The sequence below is a fragment of the Onychostruthus taczanowskii genome, unplaced genomic scaffold (assembly GCF_017590055.1).
Source record: "Onychostruthus taczanowskii isolate IOZ18803 unplaced genomic scaffold, ASM1759005v1 scaffold11, whole genome shotgun sequence".
NCBI lineage: Eukaryota > Metazoa > Chordata > Aves > Passeriformes > Passeridae > Onychostruthus > Onychostruthus taczanowskii.
This window is the reverse complement of record NW_024497629.1, coordinates 15,647,394-15,666,595: the sequence shown is the minus strand read 5'-3', so window position 1 is coordinate 15,666,595 and position 19,202 is coordinate 15,647,394. Positions and strand designations below refer to the sequence as shown.

At 34.4% G+C, this 19,202-nt stretch overlaps 1 protein-coding gene across 1 annotated transcript in view; it reads left to right on the top strand.

The window, feature by feature from the left end:
- CSMD1 (CUB and Sushi multiple domains 1) overlaps positions 1–19,202 on the top strand; it is a 1,071,386-nt gene that overhangs the window by 857,095 nt on the left and 195,089 nt on the right. The window contains exons 22-23 of the mRNA XM_041420500.1: positions 8,421–8,590; positions 15,281–15,437. Of these exons, the coding sequence (XP_041276434.1) occupies positions 8,421–8,590; positions 15,281–15,437 (327 nt within the window). The remainder of the gene's footprint in view (positions 1–8,420; positions 8,591–15,280; positions 15,438–19,202) is intronic.

The window sequence follows — 19,202 nt, the reverse complement described above, 5'->3', positions numbered from 1 at the left end:
GTAAAGACTGAACAGAGCTCAAACACAACATATAAAAGAGTAATCTTAATTTTGAGTGCTGAGTGTTTTTTGTTTGGTTTGAGTTTTAACCTGCATTATTTCCTCTCCCCGATGAATCATTTCAACTGTATGGAATTCCTGAATCAAGCTGTAAAAAACTTAAATGGTAAAGCTGAATAGAAAGCACTTCTATATATTTTCATTTTGAATTTCAGTGGTGTTGCTCTTTTATTAAATTTTATATGGCACTTGACTTTTAATAGTGCGTTCATACAGTATTTGAGTAAAATCTTCACCAAGATATTGCTCACTGGTATTCACATTAATATCACATTAATTTATCATATTCAGTTGTTATATTAAATACTACTTGAATAATTGGTACGGTGCTACAATAAAATGCTGACATCATTTAATAAGCTGTCTCTGTTTAATAGTTAGTATTCATTGCAAAGTCATCAATTTTAATTAATATACTCTGTCATGTTGTAGCATTGAGTTAATTCCAGTGAGATTGAAACAAGTAGAAACCCTGTTAGTGTGAATAGCATTGGAGATTTCTGTGAGACTTCTGAGATCTGACATTCATTGTTTTCTTTGAAGTCTCTGTAGCATAAAGTCTGGATTTGAATTCACCTTTAAGAAGTCAAACTAAGTCTGAAAATTGCTGTTCATTTTTAGCTAGAGTTTAGGCAGAGAGCTCTCATTTAAGAGCTGCTCATGAACAAGAAATCTTATATAACATCAGTAGGTGAGTCTCTGAATCTTCAGACAGAAACAAGGATGTTCATGCATTCAGGATCCACTGTATTTCAGAATTCTTTATTTAAATGCTATGTTATGTCTACAGGCTGTTTTCCATTTTATACAATGTATTTCATAGTTATTTATGTTTTTTGATAATTTCTGTTTATTTCTCTTAAAACACTGCATTTTTTATAATACAATCAAAAGGTTGCATTATTTAATCCTTTATTTTACTTTCAGTTTTCGACTGAATGTTGAAGATTTGCTTGAGTTAGTCTTGGAGTCTTACTCTGTCTGAATCTTTAAAATATGGTGCCACATAATAATAACAGGTTTGAGTTGTCTCTATCTGAAAACTGAAACTTTAATATTCAGAAATCACTGCAGATTTCAGTTGGAGTGACTTTTATGAGACCTCAGTTACCCTTATCTGAGGCCTGATATGAGGTATTAGTCACCTGTAGTTAGAAGGAATAAAGATTGCCTCAAGTAACCCTTTTGCCTTCCTTCTATGATTTAAGGTTATGTCTGCTATGTGTTGTTTCTTGCTAAGACAAATACTGTAGGTATGTTATGTCCAAAGAGTGTTATCAGATGATACTGGAAAGAGTAGACAAAAATCTCAACATAATTTAAATACAAAAAATACCCATACCTTGGTTTGTGCCCATAATCCCCTGGGGCCAGTTAACATCATTGGGTTTGTTTTGACAATGGGAGTAGTGCCTTTTTTCAGTGGCATATGGATCAAGAACTAATTAAGCAAATCACAGAAAAGGATTTGCCCACTGTTAGGCCTTGCTTTCCTGCTCCATTGTTCTGTGCATTCAAATAGTACAAAAAATAAGAGGTTTGTTTTCAGCAAAGAATTTCAGGTTTTCACTGAGGCATTCTAACCTCACCACCATCATACAGGTGCTGCTTAAAGAATATTAAGAGAGGCTGACATGACCATGCTTTAGTAGTGCAGTCCACAGCTGATGACCTAGCTTTACTTGAAATCTATCTTAGAGAAGCAAAGAGAAGAAAAGAGAGAGAAAAAACAGGGAATGCCACTCCTCAGGCACCAACTGGTAAGAGAAAGGAAAGAACCCTCAGACAAAAAACTCTCTCCAGTAAAGGTAGTGGTGACAATAATAATGATAATAGTAATGAGAAAAAAACCCAATATCTTCTTGCTTTCTCCCTGGTACAGTTATATTTTTCATGCAGACTTTCTCAAGATCCTCACTGGTAACTTGTGATACTGTTTACATCAATAGATCACGTGTGGGTGCTGCAGACTAAACAGTATTTAACATGATATATTTGTACATGTATTTTATTGTGTAATATTTATTGTGCATTAAAATAACTATTAACTGCTCATTATTTACAAGCTTCTATTCAAGTATGAAGTTACAGGATAAACACTACCAGATCTGGAATGATGTGGTCTTTGGGTAGAGTTACAGGCTAAAATTACAAGGCTAAAGAATGAGAAGTGGGATGAGAAGAGCATGATTTAAGAATCAATGGCAACCACTTTTTAGAAGAAACCCAGCATAACATTGTTTTGGAATTCAGTAGTGCAGGTGAGAAAAACAGCACTTGTGAAACCAGAGTGAAGGTAATGCTGCAGCCACCCAGCAGTGTGCAGATGAAGAGTTATAGGTGCACCCTCAACGTGGAGGGCAGACTGCAGAATTGGAGATGAAGGACAGCTGACAATACAGACTCAGACACTGTGCAGTGAGTTGCTGTGGAAACTCCACGTGCACCTCAGTTTGATGCATCGTTCCAGTTAACTGGAAGCTTCAGCTCCTAGCACTGTATCACAGTTTGTACATGGATCCCTGCTTGAGCCCAGTCATGTATTGTGTCTGCCCTGCAGAAGTCATATGCCCAGCTTTAGTGACCCCTCACTGAGTGTGAGGGGACCCTAAGTTTTTGCTGTTATGTGAAGGCAGAGCATATGATGCTTTATCTGTGATCCCCTTTGCTCTTTTATTAATGTTGCATAACCATCTTACTGGATAACAATATTGTCCAACAGAAATATAAAGAATGTCTGAGCTCAGCTTCTTCTCATACTTCATGAACTGCTGCACAATTTTTTAAATACAACAAAGGTATTCTGCACTCAGTAGAGTGCTTTGTGTCAGAGAAACCTTTAAACTGACAACATACGACTTTTATTTGATCTCTGCTTTGGAGATCTGCTTAAAATCCTGTCAAACCTTTTAACAAGATGTATTGAAGAAAAAATAATAAAGTAAACTTTTCCATTAAACAAAGTTATTGTTACATTTTACATGAACTGTATTTCAAAGCAATTCAAAAATCCCTGAATTTTGTTTGTTGTATAGTTGTGCTCATATTTAGGAAGTGTTTGATGATCTTCAAAAGATCTACCCTCTGCGGTTTCCTTTTATCCAATTTCAAGTGAGACAATGAAAGAAATAAATAAATTACTTATTTAGATAGAATTTTGTGACTTTATTAAGCAAAAGAACAAAGAATGGGGTCAAGTATCTGTTCCAGACAGATTACTCTCTCTGAAAGGGAATTAAAGAACAGTTTGATAAAGCAGAATTTTTCAGTCTGCTGCACTTCTTACCAAGGTTATAACAAACAACTTGGAAACTGTACTGAAATTAAAGCATGTAGTTCCTCCTCTAAAATCTTTTAGAGGAGGAAACAGTAAATGTGAGTATTTCTTTTGCTTTCATGGTTTTCTGGCTCACTGGTGGGTTTTTTTCAATTTATTTTTCTGGGGTTTTTTTCTCTTGACATACTTTTTACATACCCTCTGCTGAAAAATATCTTGGTTTACACTTCTTTTTGGTCACAGGATATATTTGAAATACACGATTAAATTGAAATAAATGAAGTGAGAACTGGATCTTAATTGATTCATTTAGAGAGTGGATTTAGGTGTTACTGATCAAATTGATAGTAAAAAAACCTAGAACTTCGAATCAATGTATTTTGTATCTTGAAAAGGTTGATACAGAAACAAAAGAAAGGGAGACATGCAACATAGAGAAGGGATGTCTGTTACATCATAACATGTGTTTCAGTGCTACATCTTTTTACTGCAATTTTTAGGTATTATATCATATGCAGATTTTAAGTTCTTTAGTTGTACCTACATTATACTAATCTATCATATCACATAACCACACTGAAAGCACTGTTAAATATATTCATTTTCTTCAAAGGCTACAGCTTGAGGAGTTAGTCCTGAAAATACTATTTACATAGAGCATGTTCCATGGGTATGTTGTAGTTTATCTGTTCACCTAAATTCACCCTGATACTTCCAACACAAAATTGTGGATCAAAATATGGAGACAGAATATCAACAGTAATTACTTTAAGATCAGTAAAGATTATTTCTCTTGGCAAATTCCATGCCTGTCAATGTTTGCATAATTTAAGACTTGTAGAGATACAGATTTAGTTGATTTTTATTGAAGAAAGGGTGCATATTGATAATATTCAGTGAATTGTAGTTAATAAGTGAAATTAAATCACACATGTGGGGGAGTGAGAAATCTTTTTCATCTTTCTGGTCTGGGGAGGCAGTTCATGTTGTCAAGATGAAAACAGGTTTCTGGGACTGAGCAGGTATCTGGAAGGCATTGATGTAAGGACGTGACCTCTGCAGTCAAGAACTGAACAGCTCTTTCAAGATAGCATGATAACATTTTTCTGTTTGAGATAATAAAGTCAGTAGTTACTCACAACACATGTGGTAGATAGGTAATGTTGCATTACCTCTCTCAAGTCTGGCAGTGCTTTAGTTTTCAGTTACTATCGGTGGACAAACCTTATCCCCCCTTTACATAAAACTGCCATGGCTGGATCTCTCACCAAGAATATAAGAGATGTGCCTTCATTTGCTTTGTATCTGTAAAAGAATTTTAAAGTGTATCTGATGCTTGCTAGCAGAATCATTGTGTCAGTGTGGCCAAAGGCGCTTGTTTCATTTTGCATAAAGAATTAAAGATTGGAGGTGAAGAAATGGAAGTGAACATGAATATATTTTTCCAGTCTAGTAGTTCGGTGCTCACAAGGTAGCAGTGAATATTGATTCATGAGTTACTTTTGAATTTTTTTCCCCCACTGTTTAATGTATGAGTTTCTTCGAAGAAGTATTCATTCTCTGTTATTTAATGCCTTACCCACTGTGCTGAAGAGATTAGTCAACATTTGTTCGCTCTGTGACTGATTTTTGAATCCCTGTGTGAGGCAGAAGTCATAGGAGATGCATGTTCAAATCCCCAGAGGCAAAGTGAATTGAATTTAGGTGTCACACATCCTGGCTGCATGTGTTAATTACGATATAAAAAAGTAGCAGCGATATCAGCTGGTGTAAATATTTTTAAAGAAAAAACATGGCTTTTCCCTTTCCACTCTGTAAAATATTAGGGCCTTGAAGGGGAGACATGCCTTTCATTGCTTAAGCTTTTCCTGCTGCCAGGGCCAGACTCAGTATTGCATTTCATTGAGTTTGTAGTACATAATTATGGGAAGCATGGCCATGCAGTTCTGGACTGCAGTGTGCAGGAACAGTTAGAAAAATGGTCAATTGAAATCCTTGGAGCATAAAGTCTGCTGCATATCTGGGCATCAGTCACAAATAGTAGAGATTTCAGTTATTAGCACACTTAGAAGCTTCAACAGTCTGGAGAAAAACAGAATTTTTCCATGGATGAGGACAACATTTCTTTGAAAAAAAGTCACCTTAATCTCCAGGCTAAGACATTGGGGGAGCTAATTAAACATGGCTTTGACTTGATATCCTATGATTAGCAAAATATAGCTAGAAAACTTAAACCTGAGCTGTGACAGGCTTTGTATATATTGAGGAAGGGAAGTTACAAAGAAAGGCTGAACTTCCTTTGAAAGCCTCTTTCTGGTGTCTGTGTTAGTGATTTGCTGACTGACACAAGATGAGGTAGGAAACTTGTCTGGGCAGATGACATGAGCAAGCCTTTGTCATGACAATGAAGGAATGATGTGGCCTGATGAAACTGCATAGCTGTCAGATATTTGCAAGGCATGTGAAAAGGGGCAGCATGAATATGGTTTTATAGCATGGGTTGAAGGTATATGAGTGCCAACTTGAGTTCAGAGAACTTAGCCATGTAATTAAAGTTTAGTAAATAATTACTCATGTTAGAACATGTCTGCTTCTTTCAGAAAGTAGCATATTTTAGAAGATTAGTAGTATTTTGTCTTTAGTTTGTAACTCTAATTATCCCTTATCTTATATGTCAGTACTTTTATTCACAGATCTAAAATGACCATGGCTTTGAACCTTGGAACATAGATTATTGGAGCAAGAAATGTGTCAAGTTCTAGATTTTGGAAAGCTCACTGTACACTTTTTGTGTAACTGCATATGTCTTAGTGGTTTACAGTCACTCACTGAAACAAAATGTAGAATATTGCATGAACATTAAGTAAGAAAACATCCTTTCCTTCCATACTTTTTTCTCTTCAACATTGCACTTGTGTATTTCTAGCTCTTTAAAGGAGGTAGGTAAGATACTGATGGAGCCTAAGGGACCACTGTTTTTTTGCATGCATCTTTACCTAGGCAAACACATGTTTGCAGAAGGCTTGTGCAGAGTACTGGTGTTGTAAATGTTTTACATTAATGTGGCATTGATTTTGGCATTGCTTTGAATTACATTTTATAAACTTAATCAGTCCCACCTTCTTCCTAAAATCCAAGACAAAAATAACTACATATGGATATGTACACACCAGCAAATACAGAGAGACATTTATATGGAGCCGTGTATAATAAGTATCACACACTTGACATGCATTACCAAAGAAGTATCAAAATAAAAATCTGGTTTCTCAGTGTACTACAGTTCTTTGAAACATTTAGACAATGTAAGGTGATCTTAAACATGTTAGAAATACCTTATGCATCCTACATTCTCCAACAAGGAAAGAGTTCATCTGTCTGAAGTTTGGTGGCAGAGGTTCTTATTCTCCAACACCCTTCTGCCTGTGAAATATAATGTAGCTCAAAACCAAAGCTAAGGAAGGAGAGAATATAAAGCTTTACATTAAAACAACAAATGAACTCTAACTTAACATGCTAGATAAAGATCCTGAACCAGTTTATTGGTGATTTCCTTTTTCATTTGCCTAAGATCCCCAATGCAGACTAAAAATAAAGCTCCATGTAAGATTGTACCCCTTTCCTTGTTCCCCTTTTCATCCTAACTTCCCACCTTTCCCCTTCCTGCCATCCATCCCTGCTTTCCTCTCCTTCTCCTCCTTACTCCCTTTTTTTCTTCAGATTCATTGGAGGGAGGAAGTAAAAAATACACTTTTTTTATACTTTTCAAAAGCAAGAAGGACATAAATTTGGTATCTGTGAAGCCTCAGAAATGTAAAACCAAAATGTTTAGACTGAGTATTTGAAAATATAAATAATATATTTCTTCTTGAATTCTTCTCAAATAAATGTCTTAGCATCCTAAAACCCCTAAAAATCTATCAAACATTTTTAGAAAAAATACTTTTTTTTTTTTTTTCTAAACTTACCCCTTCTTTGATAGGGTGTATCTGTTATTTTACAATTATACGCTAATTTATTATTATTTTATCTGTTTTGTTTTTACAAAACACCGAATGAGGTCTAATGATGTTAAGGTCAAAAAAACCAACACAGTATTTTATCCCTAGAGAGAAAAATGAGATATCAATATCAATTTCATACACCCAAAAAGAAGCTGAAGATTAATAGCTGGTATGTTAATATTACTGTGGGATTTTATAAATATAAATATTTTATATTTCATTTTTAAATAGTTTTAACATCTGTTTGAACAGTACACCAATATTATTTGCTCTCTGTTTAGATGTTTTCATCTATGTGGTGGAATTTATGTTGCATATTTGGCACAATTTTATTAGTCTTTATTCAAAATTCAAACTGAGGCCATGGTCTGGAACATACCACTCCTCCGTCTCTTTATTATTTTCTTTACTGGGGAACTACAACAAGAAATGTCTAATGAAAGTGTCAATAGGTGCTTACTACAGATGGCTGAGAAAAAGACTCACCTACTCTTTACCGAGAAAGGAAAGGATCTGTCTCCTTGGCACTGAATGATTTCAATAAATGTTGGTTTGTATTTTTGGGTTTTGTTTGGTTTAATTCCAGCTGGAGAAAAACATATTTGAATGCTCTTAATTTAGTACCAGATTGTTTTTTGGTTTTTTGTTGTTGGTTTTATATTTTTTTTTTGTCAGCTTATTGTCTGCTTTTTGAAATACTTATTTGTAAAGCTGAATACAGAGGTGAAATCAATATTATGTTTATTCGAAATGTTACCACAATAACTATATTTCAATAAAGCATTCCATTTTTATGGTATCCAGGCTAACCTGCTTTATTGGTTAGTCTGATTGGAGGACTAGGGGATAAGTTGATAGTAAATGTAAGTGCACATAATAAACAGACCCAGTGAAATGCAGGAGATGGCAACTTTGATAGGGTTTCTAGGAGTTGGTCCTACAGATGAGACCTGATAGAAATATACTTTTGCTAGATAGCCTGTTAGAGATTTCATAGTCTAAATATTATTGCTAATAACTCATATTTTCTTGAATTGGATAATTCACTTCTTTTGTTTTAATGTGTCTATTTTCTTTAGCTGAATGTGGAGCAACCGTATCTGGAAATGAAGGAACATTATTGTCCCCAAATTTTCCATCCAATTATGACAACAACCATGAATGTATCTATAAAATTGAAACTGAGGCTGGAAAAGGGATTCATCTTAGAGCGAGGAGCTTTCAGCTGCATGAGGGAGATATTGTTAAGGTAATAAGAAAAATTATTTCACTTTCTATGCTAAATATTCACATTGCATGAATAAATCTGTTTCCAATGGCAATTATCTCTCTGTTCATATTCAATAAGTGGATAGCGTCACTGCCTTTATATGAGATTCAGTGATTTATATTAGATTCAAAGAAACTATCAGAGACATTGTGATTTCAATTACATTTCCAGAAGTATTAGACTGTTTACAGTAGTTTAAATCTTAAAAGGACAACTAAAATTTGAACTTGGATTTTGCATATCTAGTATTTTTTTTCTCTTCACACAATATTTATAAGTGTAGCACAGGGATTTTTGGTTTTTTCCCTAAATGGAAAATAACATTGCAATACTGACTAAAACTGTAGTTATAGAAGTTTTCATTCTTTTACATTGCAGGGAACATTTGCAACACAACCTAAATATATATAGATTTTGAGCATGTACTTTTTTACAGCATGGTAATAAGTTGCTTTTTCCTAACAGTAGCTGTTGCATTCTTATGTGCACTGAAAATCCTAATATTCATCTGAAGTATTGACCATACATTAAATTAGTATTTCAATTTTATGTCCCCAAATTTTCGGTTAATTGATACTTAAAATCACAAAGTATTCAAATTTACTTAGCAATTTCCTTTCTGGATATCTCCCAGCAACCCATTTAACATGTTAGGAATTTATGTCTCTTAATTTTTTTTAATTTGCATTGAGTGCTTCTCACAAGGAGTTTAAAGATATAATTGTTATGGATCAAATATTGGTGGCTATATTTTTATCCATTTCATCACCTTAAGAGCTTCCTTATGTAATTAAGTATGACAATTGATTTCCTGCACAAAACAAGGCATTTACAGATAGGATGAAGGTGGAGAGGAAAAAAAGTCTTCATTTTAATATAGTCATTTATATATTTGTTATTATATCTATTCTTTTCAACAAGTACTTCATTTGACCATGAAATAAGCAAAACTTATAGTTTAGTTTATAGATTAGAAAGCTACAATCAAAAGAACAGCAATTCTTCGTCGTTACCCACAAAAACATTGATAATAAATGCTACCATGTATAAAACAGTGCAAGACCTTGGTTTTGCTTTTAGACCAAAGGGAATTGAGTAGGTGGACAAAATATAATGGTCTTTTGCTCCCATTATCCATGGTCTGACAGTGCAGATACCCAAAAGTATTTTTGCTCTGAAGAGATGCAGCAGGGAAGAAAGAACTTAATTGCCCATTGAGTTGCTAGAATGTGGTACATAAGTCTCCCAGAAGCTTTGCAGATACATGGTTTGTAAATAATTTAATAAACTACTTTAAAATCTACAACAAAAAATCCCTTAGAAAACCCTAATGAAACATTCAAGAAACTCAGTTATCCTTCAGAACATCTCATGAGTAATGTCCAGCATACTTAGCAATAGTCCCCAGAGATACAAGAAAGATTTGCCTGAGATAAAGCTGTTCTGAGCAACCTGTTAGATACTTTCTTTTATAGACCTTTTAGCACAATACTTCAGAGGATCCAGAGGAAGCAAAGGCAAAATTGTGGTGATGTCTGAACGGCAATGACTGTTCTCTGGTTTTGAGTCAGTTGCCACAGCACAGCTTCCATTTATACAATTAAGCTCTCTTCTACCAATTAAGGTGTCTCTATTACCTGCATTTATGAAAACAAATTCTATTTCCTCTCTATTCCCATGCCAGGATGTCCTTTTACATATTTCCATTGGAATCAGTATGTTGGCAGGGGTACAGACTTTAAAGCTTGCTTTCATTCCTGTCTGCACCCAAAATATGAGCAAAATGTGTTATAAACCCCAGCCTTCTATCTTCTGCTGCACACAAGGAAGCTGCAAGATTGCCTTGCTGGCAGCTTGCAAGGGATGCACTAAGCTTAAGAATATTTATAAACCTTGTGCTGAAATATAGGGCATTTTCTCAGCTCAGTATCTCACTCTATTTTAAAAGAAATATCTGTACGTACATAATGTTGCATTGGCTGCGGGTGCCCATCCCCGGCAGCAGCGTTGGCTCCGTGAAGAGAGACACAGTTCCAGCCGGACACAGCCGGTTCCAGCTGGACACAGCCAGTTCCAGACGGATACAACGGCACATTGCAGGGCGTGGCTGAGACACGGCCGGGGCGGGGGCATCTCAAGGAAATGTAGCTAAAGAAGGGCAAAAAATGCTGCTCAGAAATGTGTGATAAAGTGGGTCGATAAAAGCCTGTAACAATAATGTAATAATCCTGTGAGAAATGACTGCTCACTTTTAAAATTTTAAAGGTTTATTAAACCTTAACAAAAATACAACAAAAGGACTAAATAAGGAAATATTACAGCACTAGGATCCCCTGTGACTATCTGCCATGTGCTCGTCTTCAAAATGGATGCTCTGCCTTTTCTACTTCTAGTCCCTCCTAAAGTCTTGTCAGTCTTCTCCTACCTTGCTATCTAGTGGTGCAGATCACTTTCTGATGTCTTGATTGGAGGTCAGGTGTTACCATAGTAACAAGCCAGCCCTCCCCAAATGCCCCGACTACCAAGGCCATCCTGTGATAACAGTGCAAGGAGGACTATTACATAACTATACATTTACATAACGATACATTTACAAAACTTCTCTTAACATAATGTTCACCCCTTAATTGTGAGATCCAACCATCTCACTACTCAACTATAACAATCCCAAGATCAACCCACCAGGAGTGTCAGAGAAAGCATATAATATTGCTGTTCAGGTTAATGTTTGAGGTAAGATCACTTTGAACTCCATGAGGATGTAGTGAAAGGATTTCAGAATGTTAGCAATGTCAGCAAACTATACAGGCCTTCCTGCCCAGCTTCCAAGGAATATTTTAAAAGTGTGTCCCTTCGGAATGATTTTATAAAGTCTCTGCTGTTAAGGAAATTGGGTAAGTTTAGTTGTAAGTAATTTCTTTTTACTGTCAAAATGAGAAACTTCAAGAAACGTCAAGAAACTCTCACCAGCATTTCCTTCTCCTTTAGGTGAGTGTTGTACATTCCCACAGCAGATGCAAATACATTAGCACTGTTGTTGGAGCATTTCTCCTCATGAATAGCTGTAGTGCTGTTCTGTTCTTTTGTCTGCATCTTTTTAAACCCAGTAAGAAAAACACACACTTTCAGTTCCTCAAAATTAGGGGAAAAGAGGCATCCCTGAATACTTTGGCTAAATTAATCCTAAACACAACTCCAAACAATGCTGTGATCATCCCCCACTGCCCCCTAGGCCAGCTTCTGCAGTTTGACTACACCTCTAATGTTAAATTCTCACATCTGGCACAATAAGGTAGCTCACTGGAACTTTGTCTCAGAAACAGTCCCTGGCCTATACTGCTCCTGCACTTACCCTTTCTCAGGAAGATTTGTGAAGGTGTTAATAACTCTGCATTAAATGTGTTCCAGGGATGCACTGACAATAGATACTGTGTAGACAATCAAGTTGTGGTGACTTGACTCCTACTCTATCACTATTTACTTGCTTTGAAAATATAAAGTGGTCTGCAGCTCTGTATATCAGCTCAGTATTCAAGTGGGAATATTGAGGCTGGGTATTGAGGCTGTAGAGTGTATGGAATGGCGTATAATTTGCAAGAGTATTTCTGGCATCAATAAGGCGAGTGCGTGAGGAAGGGTCAAACCTATTGCTTTCAAGAAGAATGCGTGAAGGTAAATGTCTGTAATTTGTGGGCAAATGTTCTATAGCTGTGACAAAATTTGAACTTGAATTAATGGCATAGTAATTTCAATTCAAGTAAAGTAATGGAAACAGTTTCACCATTTTGAAGGACATATGACAAAAGTGAATACTTGGATTATCTCTTTATTTTAGAGCTTAATCCTTTCTCACTCACACTTCATCCTCCTCATTCTCCCTGTTTTAACTGCCACTGGAAGATTCATAGTTCTTTAAAGTGGCTACTTATGCCAGAATCTTTATAATGCAATTGCAGTGAATTTATCAAAGATAAGAGGAAAAGCAGAAAGTAATATTCTGGTTTTCATCTCTTTTGCCAAATAGACCTTCTTTTTTTCTTCACAACTGAGGAAATTGTAATTGCAGCATGTGAATTGTGTTTCAAATGGTTATCCTAAATAAGTTAAATGAATGTACTAAATGTGAATGTATAGTGATAAATAGTTTAGATTAGTTTATTAAATGTATCCTGTACCTCTGGAATCAGTGGCATATGACGTGACACACTGGTTGTACACAAGCTGTCTATTGGGAGTGATCCTTGGCCCACATTAATTAGCATCACAAGCAGTGGTAAAAAAGCGTTTTCTTTCCTAGGATGGTTCAACCAAATTTTCAGTGTAGACAAGGGAGATTAAGTGCATATATTTGTTCACTAATGATGTTTCATTTGCTTCATAAGTACTTGCTTATGTCTGTAATGTGAACAACAGATGGACAAGTGTCACCAAAAATTTTACCAGCCTTTTTGTTGTTGCTGTTGTTTTGTGAGGTTTTTTTTTTGGTTTGATTTGTTGGGGTTTTTTACAGCTGTTTTCACAGGATCTCTCATATCTAATTTTTATTTCATGAAACCCTTTTTTCATTTGGGTCTGAATTAATCTTGAGGGATTCTATTACTTAACTTGTTAGTCCTCACATAGGAAGAGTATCTCTAACAGTCAGTGAGGTAGAACACTGTTGAAACAATATGTCTGTAACCTTTAGCTGTGGGGTTTTTTAGTTAGTTTGTTTGTTTTGTTTTATAGATGAATAAAAATATTTTAAACATAGGCAGCATTTTTAATTAATGAAAATTATTAAAACATTTTTAATTAATGACAATTATTAGAACATTCCATTTCAAGTATTATCTTCCAGATCAAGTGTAATAATCTATGGAAATAAATCTTATGGGGAACAAATGTTTCTTTACTTTGTACAATAGATTTCCAGCTCTAATAAATAAAGCATAATCTGTCCATTAAATTGATCAGTAGTTCTGTCCCAAGACAGTGGTTAGAAGCTTGCAAGTAATTTTTCAGATACTCTTAGCATAGCTTAATGTTATATTTCTTCCAAGAAAGGTAGACTTTAAGTATCTGCAACCACTTGCATGAACCTTAAATAAAATGGGTTGTGTCTTCTGAGAATCTCAGCTGTGTGCCTTGGTATAAGACAATATCTGCATCAATAATAAAGACGGAATGTATTCTTCTATCAATTGCTAGCACAATATATTGTTTTTCAAAAGTTTCCTTTAGAGTAAGTAATTATCTATATCTATGTAGGTTTATAAAAGTAAACATATGTTCTTTTCTTAAAAAATCTTTATGCATGTTGTTTTTAGTATTTTATTTTGTTAATGTCGTTTGAGATGAACATGGTACTTTCAAGACTTTTACCTATGGATGGCATGCAGATATTTTCTCCTCAGAAAAAATAGAACTGCTTTTAATTTTGGTGCTCACTTACAGATGTTGCAATGGTCTATGATCTCAAAAGAAGCTTTTCTATATTTTGTTAATAGATCTAACATTCAAATAGGAAGAACTGCCTGTGACCCAGATGTAGCAATTTAGATTGTTAAATGTGTCACTCCTGCTTCTCACTGGAATCAGTATAAACACGCACTATATCTCAAGGCCTGCTTGTGGAAGGATGAAGATCCAGTCCTTGAAATATCTGCTGTAGTGGTAGCTTTTGAGCTGGTTGTCTCTAGTCACTCTAGGACATATGAGATAAGAGCAAATTATCTTTCACTTCGTATCAGAAACCAGCTGTTCAAATCCATTTCTTGCTATCGTATAAGCATTGACATGACATTTCATGTATGGTGTGTATTTACACATTTTATTTTATTTTTCCTTGAGAAGGTAGAGGAGATTTATTTAATTTAAGGAAGGAAGTAGCTTTTTAAGTTCATCTTGAGAAAACAAACCAACAAACAAAACAAAACTGCAGAAGGCTATTTTTGCATTTTGTGTCTTTCAAGGTTTTGTAATAAGGTTAAAAAAAAATCTCCTTGGCAAGAGTTTGTATTTCTCCTGTATTTGTGAACAGTTAAAAGGGCATTCTTAAGAATTTTAGGATTCGAAAAAGAACATATGTTGATACTGTTCAAGGTTTTCACTAAAGTAACATGGCAAATAAGAAAATCTCTACAATTAGTTTGGAAATAGACTCACATATCTTTTTGAAAACTTATCAGTCTTTGTTAAATCCAATAGTAAACCAAAATTGCTGCAGGCTTAGAGCCTGAGATAAAAGATGACAGATTGACTTAAAATCTCATTTTTGCTGTTGATATATCCAGACAGGAGAGAACAGAGTAGTCTGTAAGGGTTTACCTTCAGTGGTGATTTCAGAGCTTATACATCTCTTGGCCTTTGTGAATAATCCAGAAAACAATTTGAGTTTACCAAACCTCAGAAGATAGAATTGCATATAAATATTAATTTCTCTCAAGATGAGCTCACAAAACTGAAAAGGCAAAAGACTCTAAAACACTTTAAGGGGGATTTAATATTTCCCTGAACTGTATAACCCAGGGGTATTGAGAGGTATACAGTTATACCTCTCAAAATAGATACATTAAGGTTTTGGAGAAACTACTGGCAATACATTGCTAACTTTGGAATTATTGTATAGATGAAAATATTTCAAATATTTAGATTTGATGTCCAGTTTCATGCTCTTATTCCTGCAAGGTATATGATGGAAAAGACAGTTCCTCACGCTCTCTTGGAGTCTTCACCAAAAAGGACATGATGGGAGTTATTCTTAATAGCACCTCTAACCATATGTGGATAGAATTTAATACCAATGGATCTGATACTGACCAAGGATTTCAGCTGACTTATACAAGTAAGTAGCTCAGAAATATGATCTGATTGATTGCTTTGCAGGGAAATGTGTATTTCTCAGCTGTAGTGATGTCTTTCTTGAATGTTGAAGGAAATTTCCTAGAATGTACGGTGGTTAAGAGACCAAGCTTTACTTGTCTACATGACTGGGTAGGTGTTAGTAATTTAAAAACACTGTTGAAAGCAAATTTATACTTTTTTAAACTTAAAAGGCATGATTATTTTTAAGATTTAGTAGTGGTGTTGAGACATATGTGGGTTGAATATATTAGTTGTTAAACTGTAGCAGAAAATGCACAGAAAGTCATGGAAAATGAAAAGTTCAATCTCTGCAGTCAGTAAAATTAGACAAGAAGAAGAGAAAAGAAAAAAGAAAAGAAAAGAAAAGAAAAGAAAAGAAAAGAAAAGAAAAGAAAAGAAAAGAAAAGAAAAGAAAAGAAAAGAAATACAAATGAAAATAAAAAAGAAAAAATGAGTACCTGGGTGTACAGTCTTAATCTGGCCTGACTGTTTGTCAGAATCTGAGTGGAGTATACTGGAAGGAGACCAGAATGAACAAGTTTTGACAAACAATACACTTGTCCCACAGACTGTATGCAATTAAATGAATTAATTTTTGCTGGCAAAAAAATTATTTTTTTGTGGGGAATAATTTTGGGGATAACTAGTTTGTTTCCAACCCATATAAAGGAATATTTTTCCAGGTTTCAAGGAATCTCCAAGTTCCATTTACTTTCAATTTATTTTCTTAAACATTACTTTCCATGAATTGCTGTAGAATCTTGCAGAGCAGAGTGCCACAACATAATGTGTCACAGAAATGGAACCGTTGCTCAATTTAGTACATCTAATGTTTTCCCTTTGGTTTGGAGCAAGCTGTGGAATAACCTTTTAGATTTTTTTCTTATAGAACCACTGAAGAATGACTGTGGAAGTCTACTCTAATTTACCTAGAGAAACTGTAGACATTTTCCTTTGGAAGAAAAGGAACCAAAGATCTATTTTAAAAACAATCTTATTTTAAGAGCTCTGATTTCAAGGGTCTTGAATCAGTTCTTTTTAAATCGTGCTTCCATAACCAGTTCCATCTACTGTTTATGAATGTAATTTTACTTAAAAATACAATTTTGTCTAATTTCTACATCCAATTGCTTGATTTTGTTGCACTTTATTTTAAGATTTGCTCTCCTGTAGTGTATTTTTCTGTAAGATACAGAAGATGCAGTAATTCATGTCTTAAGGCTTTTTCTCCTGACTGTTTGCTTAGTTTTTAAACTGTGTTTTCTATTCTTCCAAGTATTTCCACATTTTCTGAAGTGTATAGACAGCATTTGACATAATATTCTAACTGTAATTTTAGTAATGGTCAGAGAGTAAAACTTATTTTCCTATGTCTGTATAACACTTTACATTTTTTTTATTTTGGTTGCCAAATGTCTAATTTATTTTATCATATGTAATATATGTAATCAGTTTGTAGCAATTAATGTTGAAAAGCTTATCTCTACTGACTTTTCTTCCTACTTTCTCTCACTTGAGACAATCCCCAGTATTAAATACAAACTAATTCTTTACTTCTCACATGTATTATGATGAAACTAAATTTTGAGACAGTGACCTTCTAAGCAGGTGATTTCCTTCTCCTGTAACTGTTACTCCAAACATTTTAATGTGGGATTTTTAACCTTTCATAAATTAATGCAAGCAAAAAATACAAGCAGAAGAAGTATTCTTTTGCAGTGCTTTGAAAACTTGCTGGTGTGCTGACTCACATTCTTTTTCTGAAAGTCCTATCCTAGTAATGTCTTAGAGATTTGATATACCAGAAATTTATACTCATTATTTGCTGGATTTTGAATTTTTTGGTGCAGTTACAATTCAGTTGCCAAACAAATATGTCCATTTTAATTCAGTAAATACATGACATACAAAATTGTAATTATCTTTTTGTATTAATAAAGCTATAGTTTACAGCAGAATTAACTGGAAGATTACTCTGAAGTTTATTTATTCACTTTTCGAATTGAACTATAATGCCAGATAATTTAAAAATACTAAAACAAATCAAAAAGGTGCTAAAGTATAGTTTCACTGAAGGAAATGAGAAATATATGCTGGAGTGAATGAAATTGAATAATTAATATCATAAGGCGGACACAGGAGAAGTGATGGTCTAATAAATCAGGTTAATTCATTCAGTTTACTTCCTATGTTATTGCTGAGTTCTTGTTACCCACAAGGCATCATCAACTGCCCTTAATTGTTGGTCTTTGTAGTACTTTTCTTCCTATTATTGCTATTGAAATTAAGAAGTAAAATTGCAGGTTGTTATTAAAAAGACTAATTTGAAAATCTGCTATTTCATTTGTGTGCAACTACCTTTCCATCCTTTTTGATGGTGTGAATTCTGAAGGTTATGTTAAATTTAAAAGTACAGTAGAGGAAAAAGCTAATGATACATGAGGACAGAATTGTGGATAAAGAAAATTTTATCTCTGTTTTCAGAATCCCATTACCAACATAATAAAACCAAATTTCTTAAACTCAGAATCCAAGATGTTGGTACAAACTCTAGAAATATAAGCAGATATTAAAAGGAAATAAAGGATTTAAGTTCTAAATGAAATCTGATTAAATTTCTCATGAAATCTATAGGGAAAATTGCTTCAGGTAATACTGATTAGAAGCTGGAAATTATAATTATCTTATTCTTTGATCTATAACTACAAGATGCCTTCAACAAAATAGATTTATTCTGATAGGTAGTGGTATTTTTCTACTAGGAAAGACCATGAAAACATCTGTACTCTTTCTCAAGTTAACTGTTTTGAGAAACTAAGAAATATTTTGAGGGAAAACTAAAATTACAGTGATTTTATTTAAGGAAATAACTTCAGGAAAATGGAGAATATTTTAGCCTGAAATTGGTGGGGTAAGTATATATGGAGTAAGAGTCAATGAAATAGTAATTTGAGCAACAGCTGAACATGACTCTGCCAGAGGAGAAGAAAAATGAGGAACAAAGAAGGCAGTTTGCCAACTTTGTGTAAAGTTTATATAAAGTTTATATAAAGTTTATATAAAGCCATTTCCTTATAGTGTGTTTGGAGGGATAAGGTAAAGTGTCTGCTTCCAGTATCTCTACACTGCTGTCAGAGGGAATGACTGTGGACATTCAAATCTCTGTGCTGAGGAAATGGCAGCATAAGTTTGATGACTTTAATTAATCCCTATGAGTAGAGGACATCAGTAGTGATCTGCATGCAAAAATTTAAGTGTGTGCTTATTGACACATGTGACAGCTATTTTTCTTTTTATTTTAGAAAATGTCTGTTATTCTTTCATAATTGCAGTTTTCTTATTCATAGGATCTTTTTCCACTCTGTCTGATTAAATCTATTCTTCCTGAGACACCTTTAATTTTTGTCGGGTAGAGAAGATTAGATCCAGATATTCCCACTGCTAATTCTGTTCACAGCTGAGTTAAAAGATTTGGCCATTCTGATATAAAGATGCCAGTGCTTTGTGCTGTTATGTCAATGGCATTTAATGTTAAATTGACATCCATATAAAACCCAAGTCTTATTGATGCCACACCGTGGCAGGCAGAAAAAGCAAAACAGCTGTCTGGTAAAAGTAACAGGCTGCAACTTTAAATAAGGAGCAATTCAGTACAGCTTCTGAATAACAAACAGGCCATGCCTAACCACTCCCCTATCACAGTCCTGACACAAGAGAAAATTTAACCATGTTTTCACTCATCATG